Source organism: Dysidea avara, chromosome 6 (genome assembly GCF_963678975.1).
Source record: "Dysidea avara chromosome 6, odDysAvar1.4, whole genome shotgun sequence".
In the NCBI taxonomy this organism is placed as follows: Eukaryota; Metazoa; Porifera; class Demospongiae; order Dictyoceratida; family Dysideidae; genus Dysidea; species Dysidea avara.
The window spans coordinates 25,404,547-25,424,090 of record NC_089277.1 but is presented as its reverse complement, the minus strand read 5'-3'; the positions used below and the strand labels follow the sequence as shown (position 1 = coordinate 25,424,090).

General features: G+C 38.0%; 1 protein-coding gene across 3 annotated transcripts in view; it reads right to left on the bottom strand.

Moving 5' to 3' along the window:
• Positions 1 to 19,544, bottom strand: part of LOC136257570 (protein NLRC5-like) — a 43,377-nt gene that overhangs the window by 20,368 nt on the left and 3,465 nt on the right. For all 3 annotated transcript variants that reach the window (XM_066050803.1, XM_066050801.1, XM_066050802.1), the window contains 4 exons: positions 19,257 to 19,311; positions 19,112 to 19,202; positions 12,972 to 13,035; positions 12,490 to 12,920 (listed from right to left, as the gene is read on the bottom strand). In XM_066050803.1, the coding sequence (XP_065906875.1) occupies positions 12,490 to 12,920; positions 12,972 to 13,035; positions 19,112 to 19,202; positions 19,257 to 19,309 (639 nt within the window). In that variant the 5' untranslated portion in view covers positions 19,310 to 19,311. The remainder of the gene's footprint in view (positions 1 to 12,489; positions 12,921 to 12,971; positions 13,036 to 19,111; positions 19,203 to 19,256; positions 19,312 to 19,544) is intronic.

Sequence of the window (19,544 nt, the reverse complement as noted above, 5' to 3'; positions counted from 1 at the left end):
CTACAACAAATCACCCTGTAGAGAAGAAGTTACCTTGTAGAGAGTTCAGCTACAAAGAAACCATCATGTAGGGAGTTCAGCTACAAAGAAACCACCATGTAGAGAGTTTGGCTACAAAGACACCACCATGTAGAGAGTTCAGCTGCAAACAAATCACCTGTAGAGAGTTCAGCTAGAAACAAAATACCCTGTAGAGAGACCAGCTAGAAGAGGTTACCTTGTAGAGAGTTCAGCTACAAAGAAACCATCCTGTATATAGTTCAGCTACATTTCAAGTCACCCAGTAGAGAGATCAGCTGCAAAAAAATATCCTGTGGGGAATAATGGGCATGTAATAAATATATGTATATAATTTGTATAATGACTAATAAAATCAAAAATAATTGAAGTACTAAAATTCTTCTTTAAGTTCTTTTCTTCTTCCTGTAGTAAAGAAAAAAACACATGGGTTAAAAAAGCCCCAAGGCCAGCCATAGGCCGGCTTTGCAGTATACAAATACAAAAAGAAGTGATATCTAATCAAAAACAGCCAAGCTGTAAAAAAAGGTGCGGCCCCCAAAAAGGCCATGGTGAAAAAAGATGTGAAATCCAAGGTGGCGGCCAAGAAATGGCTGTGATGGTAGGTTAATGGTTACATTTTAATAACGACAATTCCGGTGAATTTTGTGCCGCTTGGTCTTGGCACCAAATTCACCTGAATTGTTGTTATTAAAATGTAACCATTAACCTACCATCACAGCCATTTCTTGGCCGCCACCTTGGATTCACATCTTTTTTCACCATGGCCTTTTTGGGGGCCGCACCTTTTTTTACAGCTTGGCTGTTTTTGATTAGATAATCTTATCAGCTAGAAACAAGTCACCGTGTAGAGAGATCAGCTAGAAACAAGTCACCCTGTAGAGAGATCAGCTAGAAACAAGTCACCCTGTAGAGTGTCCAGCTACAAAGAAACCATCCTGTAGAGAGTTCAATTACAAACAGATAACCTTATAGAGAGTTCAGCTAGAAACAAGTCACCGCATAGAGAGATCAGCTAGAAACAAGTAACCTTGTAGAGAGATCAGCTAGAAACAAGTCACCCTGTAGAGAGATCAGCTACAAAGAAACCATCCTGTAGAGAGTTCAGCTACAATCAACTTACACTATAGGAAGATCAGCTAGAAACAAATCATCTTGTATAGAGTTCAGTTGCAAACAAATCACCCTGTAGAGAGTTCAGCCACCCTGTAGAGAGTTTAGCTAGAACAAGTCACCTTGTAGAGAGTTCAGCTACAAAGAAACCACCAAGTAGAGAATTCAGCTGCAAACATATCACCCTGTAGAGAGTTCAGCTAGAAACAAATCATCCTGTAGAGAGTTCAGCAAGAAATAAATCAACCTGAAAAGAGTTCAGCTACAAACAATGAGAGTTTCAGCTACAGTTCAGTTATGTAAGAAGTCACCTTATTAACTACAGTATGTGATAATCATCATTCAATGTTAAATATACAAATATTTCATCAGACAAAAGCTATTCACACTCCTTTGTTCCACAATTCCTGCAGTAAAGAAAAAAAACAAGTTAAAAGGAAGCATCAAAGCCATATGGCCAGTTTTGTGGCTTGCAATACAAAAAGAAGTGATATCTAAACCAAAACAGCCAAACTGTAAAAAAGAGCGGCCCCCAAAAAGGCTAAGGTGAAAAAAGATGTGAAATCCAAGGTGGCGGCCAAGAAATGGCTGTAATGGTAGGTTAATGGCAAAAAATTTTAATTACGACAATTCAGGTGAATTTGGTGCCGAATCCTAGTGGAGGAGGTAACACAAATTCACCTGAATTGTCGTAATTAAAATTTTTGCCATTAACCTACCATCACAGCCACTTCTTGGCCGCCACCTTGGATTTCACATCTTTTTTCACCTTAGCCTTTTTGGGGGCCACACTCTTTTTTTACAGCTTGGCTGTTTTGGTTTAGATTTTATATATACAGATAAACTGTGACTGGCCTGCCAGCCTACTTGGAGAAGGTTATAGATACTGATGAACAATTAGATATGTTTACACAGGGGCAGAGTTATTTGAAGCACACTCAATAGATAGATGATGGTGCATCTGTGCTCCTGTATTTACATGCATAATATTATGTTGTCCATTATCTGTTGCACTGCAATGCCTCTTCTCATTGTTCAAAATGCTTGACCCTTTTTCTTGTTGGTGAGTTGAGGTTCTCTTGTAGCTTCGTACAGCTTCTGTGCTACGATGTCCAGTCCTTTCCATTATTTGTTGTTCATCCACATCATGTTGGTACAGTCTGGTTGTAGTAGTAGCTCTAAGTGAGTGGTTAGTATAGTATCCCACCATTCCAACACTTTTGCACATTCTACCAATGGTTTTTTCTAGTGTAGCATGACCAACTGGTGTGTGGAAAACCACAAATCTTTACTTGGGTTTTTAAGTGGTTGGAGATAAAAGCTATTAGATGGTTGTTCAGGTGGACAATGGCTGTTGTAGAGCTTATAAAGTAGAACAAAACATCTCTTTGGATTTTCCAAGTTTGCATGGTGCATAACAATTTTTTGTTTGTTTTTTCTGCCTTTCAGTCCACTGGGATTGTTTTTTGAGACATCTTCTTTATACAGTAGATAAGGTTTTTCACCTGGCTTTTCAAATAGTTTAACTTGTGATGGTTGGTGTCGGAGTTGTCTGTGTTCTTTTCCACCTCGCAATGCAAAATATAACCCATTCATATATACCATTGTGTTTAATAGAGACTGAGGGTTGCCACCACCAAGGATTTCCTTTTCCCACATGGCTTCTTCATCCTCACAATTAATTACTTCAGCTTTCCTCTGCTTTGTTCCCAACCCTAATGTTTGTAGCCTTTTCATTTCGGAGTCCAAAACATTTCAAAACTTGATAAATTCTTTCTCTTTGAATATGTCAACATTTATTCCACTTATCCTTAAGTATCTCAGGATCCCACAGCATATGTGGTGTAGAATGTTGGGCGGAAATTCTGTTCCATCTTTTTTCCGAACTTTCAAATAAAGTAGCATATCCAGTGATTTAACTCAGGTATAGTGATATTTTTCAGGTATGGTATTATTGTACCTGTACTTTTTGCTCTTGCAACTACCCATTCATCCCACATGGAAACGCAGTTCTTGGTATCTTTCCTTGTACTCTCAGGAACTGCGCTTTGTATTGCTTGCTCAATATTTTCTCCACTAAGGGCCTTGCCAAATGGCCTGCTTTTTGAAGCAGTTGAAGTTTCTTGGTCATTAGAGTCTTCGAAATTCTTTATTGCTCTTAAGAGTAGCAAGTCCAGTTCATCTGGTACATTATCACTACCACCAGAGGCGTGGCTGTTAATAGGCGAAATATCCTCACTGATAAAACTAAGTAACTCGTCACTTAAAAACTCACTAAGGCTAGTCTCCATTTCATTTCAACTATAGCTCTATAGCAACCAACCAATGTATATTAATTTTATCCAATAATAATGCGAGTTCCCTTGCGCGATATACGTAAGCTATGCGCGACAATGCCAAACAGGCACTTAATTATATCACATGCGCACTGATGGTTGCTAAGGTGACTGTAAGATTATCGAGATTTTTGAGAATTGTCAACCTCTCGTTAATAGATACCTAATGGAAGAGGTAACTAAATAGTATGTAGAGTAAATAGAGTCTAAATTAGTTATACGGATACAATGTGGAGTCTACGGAAATTATAAACCCTCAGGCCCTTAGTAGCGCCCTCGCTGCGTTCGTGCGCTATAGCCTCGGGCCTTCAGGTTTATAAATTCCGTAGACTCCACATTGTATCCGTATAAATATTATATCAAGACACACGGTAGTGTGTCGTGCGGCCCAAGAAGCCGGCGTGCCACACCGTGAGTATATTTACAGGAAGAAAGTAAATGCGATTTTCACACCTTTGCAGCTCCGTGATTCCTTATCTGATTGAAACCAAAGTTGCTACAGAAGTGCCGGCTAGGTAGGGGAGTCTACATTCCAATTTTGAAGAAAATCGCTCCAGCCATTTTCGAGATACGAGCGGCCAAAGTTAGATTTTTTTCTTGGTTTTTTTCTTCTACTTCTTTTTGCACACTTTGCAAAATCCGCCATAAAACACGAATGCGTGCTCCAATCGGGCTGAAATTTGGCACAGGTAAAGGGCTCATTAAGGCCAATCTCAGTACCAACTTTGGTAGGAATCCGATGAACATTCACGGAGTTATGACCGATTATTTGCGTAAAATTAGGTTGAAGGTCTGTCACGCCCACAGGGTAAACCGCTTGAAGGAATGAGCTGAAAATTGCTATGTAGATGGACTAACTATCGTAGGAGTGCCTTTTTGTGGTTTAAAAGGAATCCAGTTAAAGGCCATCGAGATATGACACAAAACCCAACCTGTGTCAAAATTACGCGATTGATTTTTATGAATAAAAAACTATTAGTTTTCACGTCTACCAGGCAAATCGCTTAGAGCAGTGAGCTGAAAATCAGTATGTAGCTGGAATAATTATCATAGAAAGTCCTTGCGGTAGTACAGAAGAATCGGATTACAAACCACTGAGTTATGATTCCAACGTGTAGCATATGCGAGATAGAGATACTCTAATAGAACAGTCACCCTAATAGAGCATTCAGCTACGTTTATAATTTACTCCATTATAGAATTATATTACATTGCAAGTTATTCTGTAGGGAGTTCAGCTACAAACAAGTCACCCTGTAGTCAGGTCAGCTAGAAGAAGGTACCTAATAGAGAGTTCAGCTACAAAGAAACCATCATGTAGAGAGTTCAGCTGCAAACAAATCACGCTGTAGAGAATTCAGCTACAAACAAATTACCCTGTAGAGAGATCAGCTAGAAGAAGTTACCTTATAGAGAGTTCAGTTACAAAGAAACCATCGTGTAGAGAGTTCAGCTGCAAACAAATCCCCCAGTAGAATGTTCCACTATGAACAGATCACCCTGTAGAGAGTTCAGTTAGAAACAAGTCATCCTGTAGAGAGATCAGCTAGAAGAAGTCACATTGTAGAGAGTTCAGCTACAAAGAAACCACCATGTAAGAGAGTTCAGCTGCAAACAAATCATCTGTAAAGAATTCAGCTAGAAAGAAGTCACCCTGTAGAGAGATCAGCTAGAAACAAGTCACCCTGTAGAGAGTTCAGCTAGAAGAGTTACATTGTAGAGAGTTCAGTTACAAAGAAACCATCATGTAGAGAGTTCAGCTGCAAACAAATCATGCTGTAGAGAATTCAGCTACAAACAAATTACCCTGTAGAGAGATCAGCTAGAAGAAGTTACCTTGTAGAGAGTTCAGTTACAAAGAAACCATCGTGTAGAGAGTTCAGCTGCAAACAAATCCCCCAGTAGAAAGTTCCACTATGAACAGATCACCCTGTAGAGAGTTCAGTTAGAAACAAGTCATCCTGTAGAGAGATCAGCTAGAAGAAGTCACATTGTAGAGAGTTTAGAAACCACCATGTAATAGAGTTCAGCTGCAAACAAATCACCTGTAAAAAATTCAGCTAGAAAGAAGTCACCCTGTAGAGAGATCAGCTAGAAACAAGTCACCCTGTAGAGACTTCAACTAGAAGAATTACACTGTAGAGAGTTCAGCTACAAAGAAACCACCATGTAAGAGAGTTCAGCTGCAAACAAATCACCTGTAAACAATTCAGCTAGAAAGAAGTCACCCTGTAGAGAGATCAGCTAGAAGCAAGTCACCCTGTAGAGAGTTCAGCTAGAAGAATTACACTGTAGAGAGTTCAGCTACAAAGAAACCACCATGTAAGAGAGTTCAGCTGCAAACAAATCACCTGTAAAGAGTTCAGTTAGAAAGAAGTCACCCTGTAGAGAGATCAGCTAGAAACAAGTCACCCTGTAGAAAGATCAGCTAGAAGAAGTTACCTTGTAGAGAGTTCAGCTACAAACAAGTCATCCGGTAGAGAGATCAGCTAGAAGGATCACCTTGTAGAGGGTTCAGCTACAAAGAAATCACCCTGCTTCATCTTTTCTTCTTCCTGTGGTCAGGGGCGTAGCTAGCCAGAAGGTGATGGAGGGGCAGGCATGCCCCCACGAAACACTCAAAATCATTCATAATTGCAAAAAAAGCTAATGACGCAATGGTGGGCTAGCCAACATACGGTGTTGTATTATTACAGCTTAAATAACTAGCTACATAACCATTTCAGTACAGACTGCTTCCAATCGAGGTAGCTATATTTGTCGAGCATCATCGCACGTGCCACAACTGTACTCCAACAAATTCATCCACAGTCAGGTAGAGCTAATACTTTAGTGCAAATACAGGTTACTTTACGTTAGCCACAGCATGTGCTGCAGTCCTAGCACACTGCTGACCTGAGGATGACGCATTCACTCACTTCACTCAGCGAAATTCAAATGCCATGTATTGCACGAAATCCCACCTGTCTTGCTAGCAGAACTTGTAAGCTTGACTGATCCACCTGACTGACTAAGTAAAAACAGACTGCACTGCCGTACGTACAAAGGTCCAGTGTGATCGACTCGATAAAATAAACTTGGTACATTTATTTAGCTAACACTTTATCACCTCGTAGACAGTAGGTTCATAGCGTCATCTGGTCTCCTTTGTCACTTGTGAGTTGTGACTCCTGCGGTGGAGAAGCGGGTCACTCTTTTTAGATTCAAAAATGTTCTATCACGCGAGTAATCTAGGCTAAATATAGAAGTATGTGTCTAATATTTTCGTTCGATGGATTCGTGAGCGAGTTGAATGTTGTGTGCGCATTCACTAGCAGCCCCTGGTGATACCGCGTAGTAGTGTACATAATTTACAGTCATTTGCGTGTCAGTTTAATACTGGTAAACTTGTGACGAAGGTTTAAAAAAAATCATTTAGTGATGGGGGGGGCAAATGCCCCCCCTTAGCTACGCCTCTGCCTGTGGTAAAGAAAAAATTGATAGGTTAAAAACCTCTAAACACTACTGGAGATTTTGTCCATGAAAATCCAATGAAAAAAAATTTTCACCCTGTGAAAAGTGAAGTTTTCATTGGGTGGTCCTAATGAAATTTTATTTTCATAGTATTTTCATAGGAAAATTTATTAATGAAAAACCAATGAAAAATTACCAATGAAAATTCCATGAGAAGCAGTTTCACAGAGTTTTCAGTGGTAATTTTTCATAGGGTTTCCATTAAATTTTCCTATGAAAATGCTATGAAAATAAAATTTCATTGGGGCTACCCAATGAGGCTACCCAATGAAAACTTCACTTTTCACAGGGTGAACATTTTTTTCATTGTATATTAATTGACAAAATCTCCAGTAGTGCAAGTCGACCATAGGCCGGCTTTGGGGTATACAAATGCAAAAAGAAGTGAAATCTAATCCAAAACAGCCAAGCTGTAAAAAAAGAGTGCGGCCCTCAGAAAGGCTATGGTGAAAAGAGATGTGAAATCCAAGGTGGCGGCCAAGAAATGGCTGTGATGGTAGGTTAATAGTAAAAATTTTAATAACGACAATTCAGGTGAATTTTGTGCCAAGACCAAGCGGCACCAAATTCACCTGAATTGTTGTTATTAAAATTTTTACCATTAACCTACCATCACAGCCATTTCTTGGCCACTACCTTGGATTTCACATCTTTTTTCACCATAGCCTTTCTCAGGGCCGCACTCTTTTTTTACAGCTTGGCTGTTTTGGATTAGATAATAATTACAGCATGTTTTAGAAATGCTTGCCCATGATTTTTACATCATCAACTGATTGCAACACAAATTAAATGACTTCATGATATAAAAAAGCAAGAGTTTTCTTTTAAGGCAAAAAGTTTAACCTGAAAGTGGTTTGCTTAGACAGGTTCCACTGTACGTACATGTCTACAAGGTCATCTTAACCCACATATTCTCCACATGATGCTTATTGATTAGAAATTATAAGTGGGGCTACATGACTCTACATACATGTAATAGTATAAAAGGTGCTTGAGCGATAGCATAATATGATCCACGCAAAAACAGCTAAGTTGTGAAAAAATGGTGCAGCTTTAAAAAGCCTGGATAAAAAAAGTTATGAAATCAAAGGTGGTGGCCAAGAAATGGCTACAATGATGTTAATAATGCACACAGTCATTGCAGCCATTTCTTGGCTGCCACCTTTGATTTCACAACATTTTTCAAACAGGAACTTTAAGGCCGCAGCATTTATTTCACAGTTTGGCTGTTTTTCTTTGTGGGATTTCACTTCTTTTGTACTTTACAAGGCCCCAAAACCAACCCATGGCTGACTTTGGGGCTTCTTTTACCCTTTTTTTTCTATACAGATACAATGATGATTGTTGAAGTGAGACTTATAAATGTATTGTACTGCATGATTTACTTCAATATTTGGCAACATTATTGTAATACTCTAATAGAGTGCACAATTTTGTTCTAGAATAATCTAGTATTTCTATTGCTAGCTAGATATATGAAATTACAAACGGTTATTAGCAGATTTAAACTTCCATTTATAAAGCAGAAATTAAGTAAGATGATAAGCCAAGTGTTTCGGTGGTTAAGGATGCAGGTGTTAGGTATGGAGAGGTCCCTGGTTCAATCTTAGGTAAGTTTTTGTGCATCTTTTTTGTGCCATGGTGACTGCTCTATTAGAGTATCTCATTTTATATTTGTTTGGTTTTTGCTTTATAACTTTGTAGCTGTATGTAACTCCATTGCTATTCAAACTATCAAAAGGCACTGCTACAATGTTCAGCCTATGTACACACCAATTTTCAAGTTATTTCCATACTCAGTTTACCCTGTAGCCATGACAAAAGTTTGATCTTTTTATGTGAATACTCATAAAATCCTTGGATATTCATCACATTAACAGCAAACTTGGTATGTGAATTCACCTTTATATGTTCTTCATTTGTGCCAAAGATCAAGGTAATCGAATTACATGTTTACATTTAGCGCAATTTTTGCAAAGTGTGCGAAAAGAAATTGAAGCCCCCGTAGCCCTTGTGTGGCACAAGAAGATGTAGGACCAGGAGTCCTACAGACCTTCAACACTTGTGCTGTAAAGTCTTAATAAATAAAAAAGACAAAGAAATTAAATCGAAATTTTGTATCTCACAAATGGCTTTTGCGAATTTAATCAAATTTACTGTGTGGTCTACACCCCACCTGGTGGACAGCTATATTATGTGACCAGATTTTACAAAACCGATCCAAATTGCACATCAGGCAAAATCAAACTAACGCCTCCAGTGGATAGCTACACTATTGTACTAGTAGTTTTGACACTCAGTACTACTAAAACTACTTGAGGCTGGTTTCAACAGACGTCTTTTCTGGGTGGTGTGCAGAGCTCAAGTGGCGGTTTTAGACCTTGTGAAGGACCTGGCTTGGCAAGAACCAGTGGTTTACTGGTGGACAGCCTGAAAAAGGTTGGCCAGACGTTTTCTGTGGATTTTGCTACATATCAGCCACTAAGGAGCCAGCACAGCCCTGTAATCTCGTCTCTGGACTCCAATCGTGGTCTGCCTCCATTTTGAGGTCTAACCCTTGCACACCCTGCCACCCCTTTGTGAGCACGCGTGATACTACTTCATTCGTCCAACTGCTCAGATTTTCTATCTTATTTGGCGGGAAACTCTACAAGCAGCTACAAGTACTGGAAGTGGCCTGAACGGTAATAGATTGATGTAACTTTTGTGTAAATTTCATACACGTGCTTGCTATCCTTGGAGAGTTATGCTGGCTTGAATTCTTTAAAACTGTTTATCTCGAAACTTCTAATGTGCGATTTGGATCGTTTTTTCAAAATCCAGTCACATATATGTATTATATGTAGATGTTATACTACAGAAATCACGGTGTTCGAAATAATACACCAAAAGATATACAAACTTTAGGATACAGGTGAGAGCACTAGCTGAATTAGAGTTACTTCACTTTTATTTTTGGAGGAAAACATTGAGATACCTTGATATAGCAAATCAGTTACTTTAATAGAGCAATCATGTACTCTAATGGTATGACAGACATATGTAGGAAATGCTGGTAAGGATGAGCTATTTTGTTTTTATAAATATTAATGTTCAACCTATTAATGGCCGGCATCATAACTCACTCATAGATTAAACTTTAGCCTAGGCCTGCGCCCATTATTCCAGCATAATTTTGAGAATAATAGGTCACCAATTTTGTGAGAATAATTCCAGAATAATAGGATGGTTACAGGCATAATTTTAGGACATTCGCGGGAATAATCGGTGGAATTAAGGGGTGTTTTTGCTCTTGATTAGCTAGAAGAAAGAGCTAAGCTACTAAGAATGATATATAGCTGGTATCATTATACAAGTGCTGACTGAAGTGTCTAAAAGATCGATTATACTCTAATAGAACACTCTAATACTCTAATAGAGCAGTCAGATCATTGCATGCATACATAATGACATTCTAATATTGGTATAACTAAGGATTTATAACAAGATTCTATAATATGGGAAGGACAGGATTTTAAATTTCTGTGTAAGAAACCTAAGGTGGAGCTTGCCTTTTTGAAATTTTTATAATAGACAAATTAAATTGTTTTTCAAGCTTCTTTATAGCTGCTTTATCCTGGATGAGGCATGGTGGAACAGCAAAAATGGGACAAATCATGAAGAAACCAACTGTGGAATGGATCGTACTATAAGTAAACTGTATAGAATAGTTCTTTGGGGGTATAATACACCTGTGTAAATAGTTAGTTGGGATTCTGTTGTTTGTTTGGGTGGTTTTACCAAGCTTTAGACTTTGATGTTTGGTAACTTAGTTGTGGTTACTGTTATGTAAACAAAAACAACATAGTTAATCTCCTTAGTTTATATGTAGCAAGTATTTAGATGTATGGTTACTAAGTAGTTCTGTGTACCGGACAGTTAGTATGATACGATTCAGCAATTTGACCAGTGGTCCCTGAGAATTTGGCCATGTACTGTAGCATATAAGTGCAGCTATATGTTGCAATTATTATTTGCTTTTGGTTATGCCTACATGCACGAACTATCATGCACATGCAACGTACTACAATGCAGCACTTTCACACCTCAGATCAAAGGAGTCGTCTGCAGCTGGGCTACATTTCATATGTAGCTCAGTTAGCCAGGCTACATATGAAATGTAGACTGAGCTACATCTGGGCAGTGATTATAGATGTTAAGACCGAAATTGATTGTGGGGATCGATTAATACTCACATGATTAGCATGCACGACTTGAATTTCACCATGAAAACCACTCAGATAGAGAGCATTTTGTTATCCTCGCTATCCAACAAGTTGAAAAATGTTGGACTAAGATGAGAATTAGCACTATAGCTTATTCACCAATTGTTTTCACATGTTTCCAAATAAGGACCACACCCCCATCATGAAGTTACCACTCTACACAAAGTAACCACTCTACAGGCAAGCTAACCTATCTAGGCCTTTAGTAAACTCCGTAATTATTTCATACACAATTTGTACTGATCAAAACATTAAATTCGTGTAACCAAAATTCTCTGTGGTATCTCTAGGATTGTCCATTCATCGTAACTGACTGAATGTAACCAGAATGTACTAACAGCTGACCCATAATCAAACATGTAAGGTATGCATCTATAATATACCCAGTGGCAGCACTCATATTTGCTTGGGTGATTAAGGGTGCTCTATACAGTTCGTACAAGGCTTCCCAAGACATACGTAGTCTGTTTTACACTAAAAGAAATATTATGGTCACTTAATTAGTCTGTGACATGTTGACGCATTTTAGTACTTGAAAATTAGGTATCCCATCACACGCATCTTGCTATTCTACACCCTCTCACCTAAATTAGAACTACTCTGTCATTTTTAATCCAATAGACATGAATTTTTTACACAAGTTACTTTAGTAATTTTGCCAAAGAAGAGCATTTGCCATTTTGAAATAGCAAGTTTAGATGATGAATAATGTGGAGTAAACAAAAAGATTTCTGGGAGTGTCAACCCAAAAGATAAATATGTGATGATTGAGAAGCTAAAAGACAAAATAAAAATGCACAATGGCTTGTGCTGTTTAGCATAATGTATCATAATAGTATCAAGGCTATTGTGCGTAAACTGTAGGACTAGTTCTAGTATAAAGGGAAAAATTGTAACTCATGTTCTAAAGCAAATTTAGCAGTTGGGTTAGGACTAAACTGTGTATTAGAATTAGCTTACAGTATATCCCGTAACAAAGTACAGAACATTTGCTAAAACCATTTGTAAGTTACAGAACAAATTAAATTTCATGGGAAGCCATATAAGCGAACTGTACAGAGTACCCTTAACCGCCTTGTCAGCCTGATATGGATTGGAAGTATTATACATTAGCTGTAACATGGGACATTCGGGCTTTTCCTGATATGTATGCTCTCTGCCCTTGGGCTTGCAGACCTCGTGCAGTTGGGTATACAAATCAGGCAAAGCCCTCATGTCTGTGTTACAACTATTACTTATCACACCTGCAATATTGAAGGATCACTAACTGAGGAAACATGAACAGAACTTTGCTGACCAGAAGAACAGTTACTTGTCATCAAACTACTAACTGATACTGATGCTGACTGTATGGGAAACAACGATTGATTCCCTGGAAAAGCTGTAGTAACATCAGTCATAAGATTAATACCAGGAACAATATTAGCAGTTGAAACTGGATGAGAAAAGGTACCACCAACATTAGGCCAAGATACATCTCTGCTTAGACCAACGGGAGCAAAGTGTCTTTGAGTTTGTTGAAACTGGCTTGGCTGAATATGGAGTGTAGGTTGTGATTGATATGGTAAATTAGACATCATGGGATACGATGGAACTCCTAACTGATGTGGATACACCGGCTGTTGTACTGAAATTGTTTGTTGTGCACTGTTATTATAATATCCCTGACTACTACCTGTAACAATGAAACACATGTGACAAGAAGTAAATGAAATAAATCACTGACCATATTGTTGTGATCGATTTGTTACCATTGAAAGTAAGTTTTGGATATTCCTGTAATACTCCTCCTGTAATGATTAACATAACAAATTACAATAATACTCTGTATACATATAATCAGTGTTAAGGGTAACGCACTACTTATGTAATGAGTTACATAATAATTTTTACTTTTGTGGTAACAAAGTAATATAACGAAATACGCTATAAAAACTGGTAATATAACTCAAGTTACTTTACTTACAGCAATAAAGTTGCTGTAATGAGTCTAGTATTATGTAATATTATTACTACAAGTAACGAAGTTACTAGTAATCCACTAAGTAACACCTAGCCACAACGAAGTAACGAAGCCTGCTGAATGAAGCTTACTCACCAGCTTCTTACTTATAACCAAGATTTGCACATTGTCCAACAATGCAATCATGTCACGTGATAAGGTGGTAGTATCACACGTGACAGCTTAACTTAAGGCTGCGGAAACAAAGTAATATAATATGTAATATTACTATAGTTACCTTATTTTATGGGAAATATGTAACTGTAACTAAATAGTTCAGTCGCAAGTAATATGTAACGAGTTACTTTAAAAAAAGTAATTGCCCCAACACTGCATATAATACCTAAATAATGCTATGCATAGACAAAATAGTTATATGGCTATAGCTATACTTTTATTTGGTTGTTTACTGTTGTGTAAAGACTTTACAGTTCCTGAACGGAAATTAACCAATTCTGTTGTGGAAACTCTCTTGGGGTAGAGTACCTTCTATTCCAAATTTGAGCTGCATCTTCCCAACAGTTTCTGAGATATGTGCCTTATGAAGTTATTTTCATCTTGATATTCTTATATTCTTTATTCTTATATTCTTCTTTGCGCCATGTAGAAAAATTGCAATACCTCACATGTTTCAGTTGATGTGTACTTTAATCATCTTTTCAGTGCAACAGAACAAAACCTGTGATGCAAAACCAACTACCTGTAGCAAGTGTGCAACTGAAATATTCTAAAAGTGCAGTCACCTGATTAGAGCAGTCAGCTACTTATTCTATTAAAGCACTTGGTTACGACACAAGTCACAATGTAGAGAGTTTAGCTGTTCAGCTACAAACAAGTCATCCTGTAGGGTGTTCAACCACAAAAAAAGTTACCCTGTAGAGAATTCAGCTATGTAAGAAGTTACCCTGTACCGAGGTCACCTACATTTCAAGTCAACCTGTAGAAAGTTCAACTACCTTTTATCAGTGTTCGGGTAGTTACTACCTCATTACTTATGACTATTAAAAACTATTTACATAATACAATAAAGTAGAAAATGTGTATATACAGTAAAACCCCACTTTGTGGCCACCTCTATAATAAGACCACCTCATTATAATGGTTACTTCTAGTAGGACCCAAACATAGCTAAGCAGTACTTTATGACCTCATTAATAAGGCCATCTCGTTTTTTTTTGGTCCTTGAGCTGGCCCTATTAATGAGGTTTCACTGTACTTTGGGACCTACTAGAGGTGGCCACTATAACGAGGTGGCCTTATTAAAGAGGTGACCACTAAGTGAGGTTTCACTGTAATGTATTCAAGAGAAAGTATACTGACTGACCAGTAAGCTTCATGCATTACTTCAAGGTGGGCTTCTGTACTGCTTCATTACTTCACTGTGGCTGGGCGTTACTCAGTGGATTAGTAACGGCAATTAGTAATTTCACTACTGTAGTAATAAAATTTTTAAGTCTTCATAGTAACTTCATTACTTAGGTAACATGTTGCATTTATAAGCAAAGTAACTTAATTTATATAAAAGCAATAATAGGTAATAATACTGTTAAATAGGTAACGTGTTACCCTCCAACACTGCCTTTTATATAAGCCACCTTGTAAAGAGTTCAACCTGTAGGATAGTTCAACTACATTACAGGTCACTCAGTAGAGAGTTCACCTACGTATGTTACAAAAGTATCCCTATAGAGAGTTCACCTATATGAACAAGTCTCTTTGTAGAGAGTTCATTACAGTAGAGAGTTCTGCTGCATTGCAGATCACTGGGTAGAGAGTTCAGCTACGTTAGAAAAGTGCCCAGTCGAGATTTCAGCTGTGCAACAAGTCTTCCAGTAGATAGTTCGGCTGTGTAACAAGTTTCCCATAGAGAGTTCAGACACATTACAAATCGCCCTGTAGGAGAACTACATTACAAGTCACCCAGTAAAGATTCGGCTACATTGCAAAGCCGCCCAATACATTACAAAAGTCTTTGTATCAAACAGTAGGGTTCCTCCCTAAAGTGACATGCATCACTGAAAAAGCTAATGTCTAAAAAACATCATGAAAATATAATGTGCAGCAAAAATCACCTTTTCGGAATGATCTTACTCCATTCAGCATCAATTACAACATTAAAAACAAGAAAACACTTGGATAAAATGCTATAACTCAAAATTTCATATGTCATCCTGCCAGCCTGATCTAGTTGCAAGGATAGTAGCCAAACAAAGTAGCACATGCCATGCCACAGCAACAAACTCACTGGTGGGATGTGCCTATTGTAGTTTTGGCAAAAGTTTGCTTTCTGTGCTTTGCCATTCCTTTATCTTCAATCAAATAGTTTTCTTCTTCTTCATGATGCCAGGAAACCATATCAAGGCATTAATTTTCCATATTAACATTTTCCTTGAAGGAGTGTATCTGTGTAGCTGAGTGGTGAGATCGAGATACTCTAATACAGCAGTCACAGCCACAAATATATTTCATAGCTACAGTGTATGCTCTAACAATAATGCAATAATTATTAATAATTTTAAAAAGAAGTATGTTTCAAAGTAGTGAAACAAGAAATGATGGTAGATATGTGGTCCAGCTACTCGACATTGTAGCAATGTGGGAAAATTCCTACTTTGGCATCACTCCTACAATGCCAAGCAGGGATTTTTCCACACTGCTACAATGCCAAGTAGTTGTAGGATTTTACCTCATAGCTACCTTCATCTCTTGCTTCATTGCTGGAACCCTACTTTATTTTAAATTAGTATTATTTATTGCACTAGTATAGATCAGCTATGAACAAGTCTCCCTGTAGAGAGTTCAGAAATCACTTCAGTTCCATTACAAGTGAGAGTTAATCTACACTACAGGTCACCCAATAGAGAGTTTTGTTACATTACAGGTCACCCAGTACACAGATCAGCTATGTAACAAGTCATCCGGTGGAGAGTTCAGCTACATAACAAGTCTTGCTGTAGAGAGTTCAATTACATTACAAGAGGAGAGTTCAGCTATATCAGTGTCCAATGGGTTGATCCATATGAACAACAAGAATGTTAAAGCATGAAGTGCCATACTGCACCTTACTATTCTGAGAAAGCAAGAACAGAAGGTTATAGTACGACCAAAAGCAGAATAATTGTGAAAAGGCTAGTTCCCTAACACCATGATATGTGTAGACAGAGTATGGTATTGTTACCTGATGAACAGATGTCTGCTACTGTACAGGCTTATACAAGAGTAAGAACCTTGGAACCATGAACTTCCATAACCCACGAGCCATGATCTATGAACCTACATTCCATGAACTTCCAAACCAACACCGATAATGTTAAAAGAAGGAATAAGTGCATGTGCATTGAGGAAATTGGCCTAATGTATTTCGCGGACTGGACTCACGGACTGGACTCGCGGACTGGACTCACGCACTGAGCTGGAAACAGTTTTTAAACAATAATCCAGACATTATCCATCTCTTGCAACACTGGAGACACCACTATCGAGTTACAACTGCTAATACTGTACTGCTCGTTTCCTTACAACTCAACAAACTAGCGCATGCACTAATTAATTAGATTACACTTACGATACATGAGTACTAGCAGTGATAAAATGTGATAGAGGCCATTGTTGTAGCTTAGATGATTTTCCTTTGTAGCTCCAGTACTTAGCACTAGTGTTAGGGCTGTAGTGCTGAACCAGTTTATTTGCATAGCCCCATCACTTCGCCAGGCGGTGCCCTCTACAGCTACCCTGCTAAGAATTGTTACTAGCTCATCTCTACAACCCTAGCACTAGTGCCAAAACAATAAAGGAAAACATCTATGCTACAACAATAGTCTCTATCACGCTTTATCACTGCCAGTACTCGTGTATCGTACGTGTATTCTAATTAATTAGTGCACGCGCTAGTTTGTTGACTTGTAAGGAAGGGCAGTATCAGCAGTTGTAGCTCGATAGTGGAATCTCCAGTGTTGCAAGAGATGGATAATGTCTGGATTATTGTTTAAAAGCTGTTTCCAGCTCAGTGCGTGAGTCCAGTCCGCGAGTCCAGTTCATGAGTCCAGTCCGCGAAATACATTAGGCCAAGGAAATTACTGCATTCTGAAGGGCAGTCAATTCACATAATATTCATCAGCTTAACATTTGATGGGACACCTCATAGCACAAAGCTGTTTCAAGGTACTACAGCCTCTGGTAGAGTTTTCAACCCTCTTAGGTTGCAAGATGAACTCTAAACAACCAGTAAGAGTGTATTCACTTATTGTACAGCACTGTACAGTACTACTGTATAGTAGGGATTCCCTCAAAATGTAGGGCATTCGTCGAATCACAGCTACCACTAAAATCTTTCACAGAAATATAATACAATGGAAAGCAAAGCACCTTTGCAGAAGAGTCATCAATTTAAATATCCAAGAAAACAATTACAGAAACACAAAATTGAATTCAATGATCATTAAAGTACTGACCACAATCAAAAGCTAGAGGACAAACGATACACCCACAATAGTGGTAGTGTGCCTTTCCTTTTATCTTCAATCTCGCATTGTACGTGTCATCTTCATGCAACCAAACCATATCAAAGCATGCATTGGCACTTTCCTAGAGGAGTATATTTAGATGCTGTAAAAGCTTCTGTAAAAGTACTAGACACCCACTAGAAACCTATAGCTGCACGATCAGTTTGCCACTGAAAAAAAACTACAGCATGATGACTATTCCCCTTAATGATCTAACTGGAGTTACTGTATCCCCCACTTTAAACAATCAAACATGTTGACTATGTCCCTAAAGAATTGAGCTGCAGTAATAACAATTTAACATCACAGCCATGTGCCCTTGCTAGTCTAGCTGCACTTATTATAGCATGGTGAACACAAAGTATGGCCTTGACATATCATGTAGGACAGATGCTCAATCGAGATACTCTGATAAAACAGTCACCATAATAAAACAGCCATCTAAGAGAACTGTCACATATGTTTATATCATAGCAATATAAGCAACAGCATAACAAAAAACCCCAACCAAATTAGTGTCAGGGGCCAAACGTAAGCTCCTGCTAGAATATTTTTAAAAATAAGGTAGGGATCCATGTGATAAAATGCGATATACATAATAATGATGGTATTACAAAATCATGATCACTGTGGTATGTGGGAAAATCCCTACTTTGGCAATGAACAAAATAAATGAGCCAATGTAAGGATTTTTCTACAGAACTATGTGTAGTACCATCATTCATACCCCATACCTCCTGTTTTATTACTCAAGTGGATTATATATATATATATATATATATATATAACTTTTTTATCCCTATTTCATTTTAAATTTGAAAAATATACTAATGTATTCAGTGGCGGATACAGGGGGATTGCAATGGTTTCAGTTGAAACCCCCTCTGAAAATAGTGCGTGCCCCTAATTTTGTGTGGGTGACGATTCACGATCAAGAGGTATATGTAGTGAATTATATTAGAACGTTTCTACTGGCCAAACTTCATACTTTTGCCTTTGAAAATGAGGATTAGATTGTTCAACAACAGGTAGTGATCTTTTTTCGTTTTGGTCTTTAACGTAAAGCCAGGCTGAAGTTGCAATTCCAGAGTGGATGCCCCTGACAAGTTATAGAAAACTTCCTCAACCTGAAACCCCCTCTGAAAATTTCTAGATCTGCCACTGTGCATTATTAGAATCCACAGTATTCTATCTATTTGGTGCACATGTGATTGTAGTTGTAGTAATGATATTAATCACTGTCAATCATCACCCTTCATTGTCCTAACACATTTGTCACTTGAATAGCACACACATGGTTTTCCATATTGTACATTATGCAATCTACCAGCACATCAAGTAGCTATACTACAGATAACTTACACTGCTCTGGGAACAGTTAAACGCAAAATGTTCTAGTTGAACAGGATCTGTACTAGGAGCAGATAGTGAGTTTGATCTAAAATACTCAGTTCTACAAAAAAAATTCATGATAACAGCACTAAATGTCAGGGTATGCATAACTTACATCAACAGTAAAACTCTCTGCCGATATTCTGTAGTTGTCCAGCTGTTGTCCATTCCTGTGTTAAATGAAACATTGTTTGTTGTCAAATCACTGTCATAACAGTGCCATCAAATGATCTTCTAACAATTAGGCAACTTTTTCTTACATTCTAATTTAGAAGATTAAGTCTAAGCTAGCTACAGGGATTACTCATTATAATCAGTTTCCCAATTGGGTTTTTGGGAAAAGGTGACTCTGTGTGTGTGCGTGTATGTGTGCGTGTGTGTGTGTGTGTGTGTGTGTGTGTGT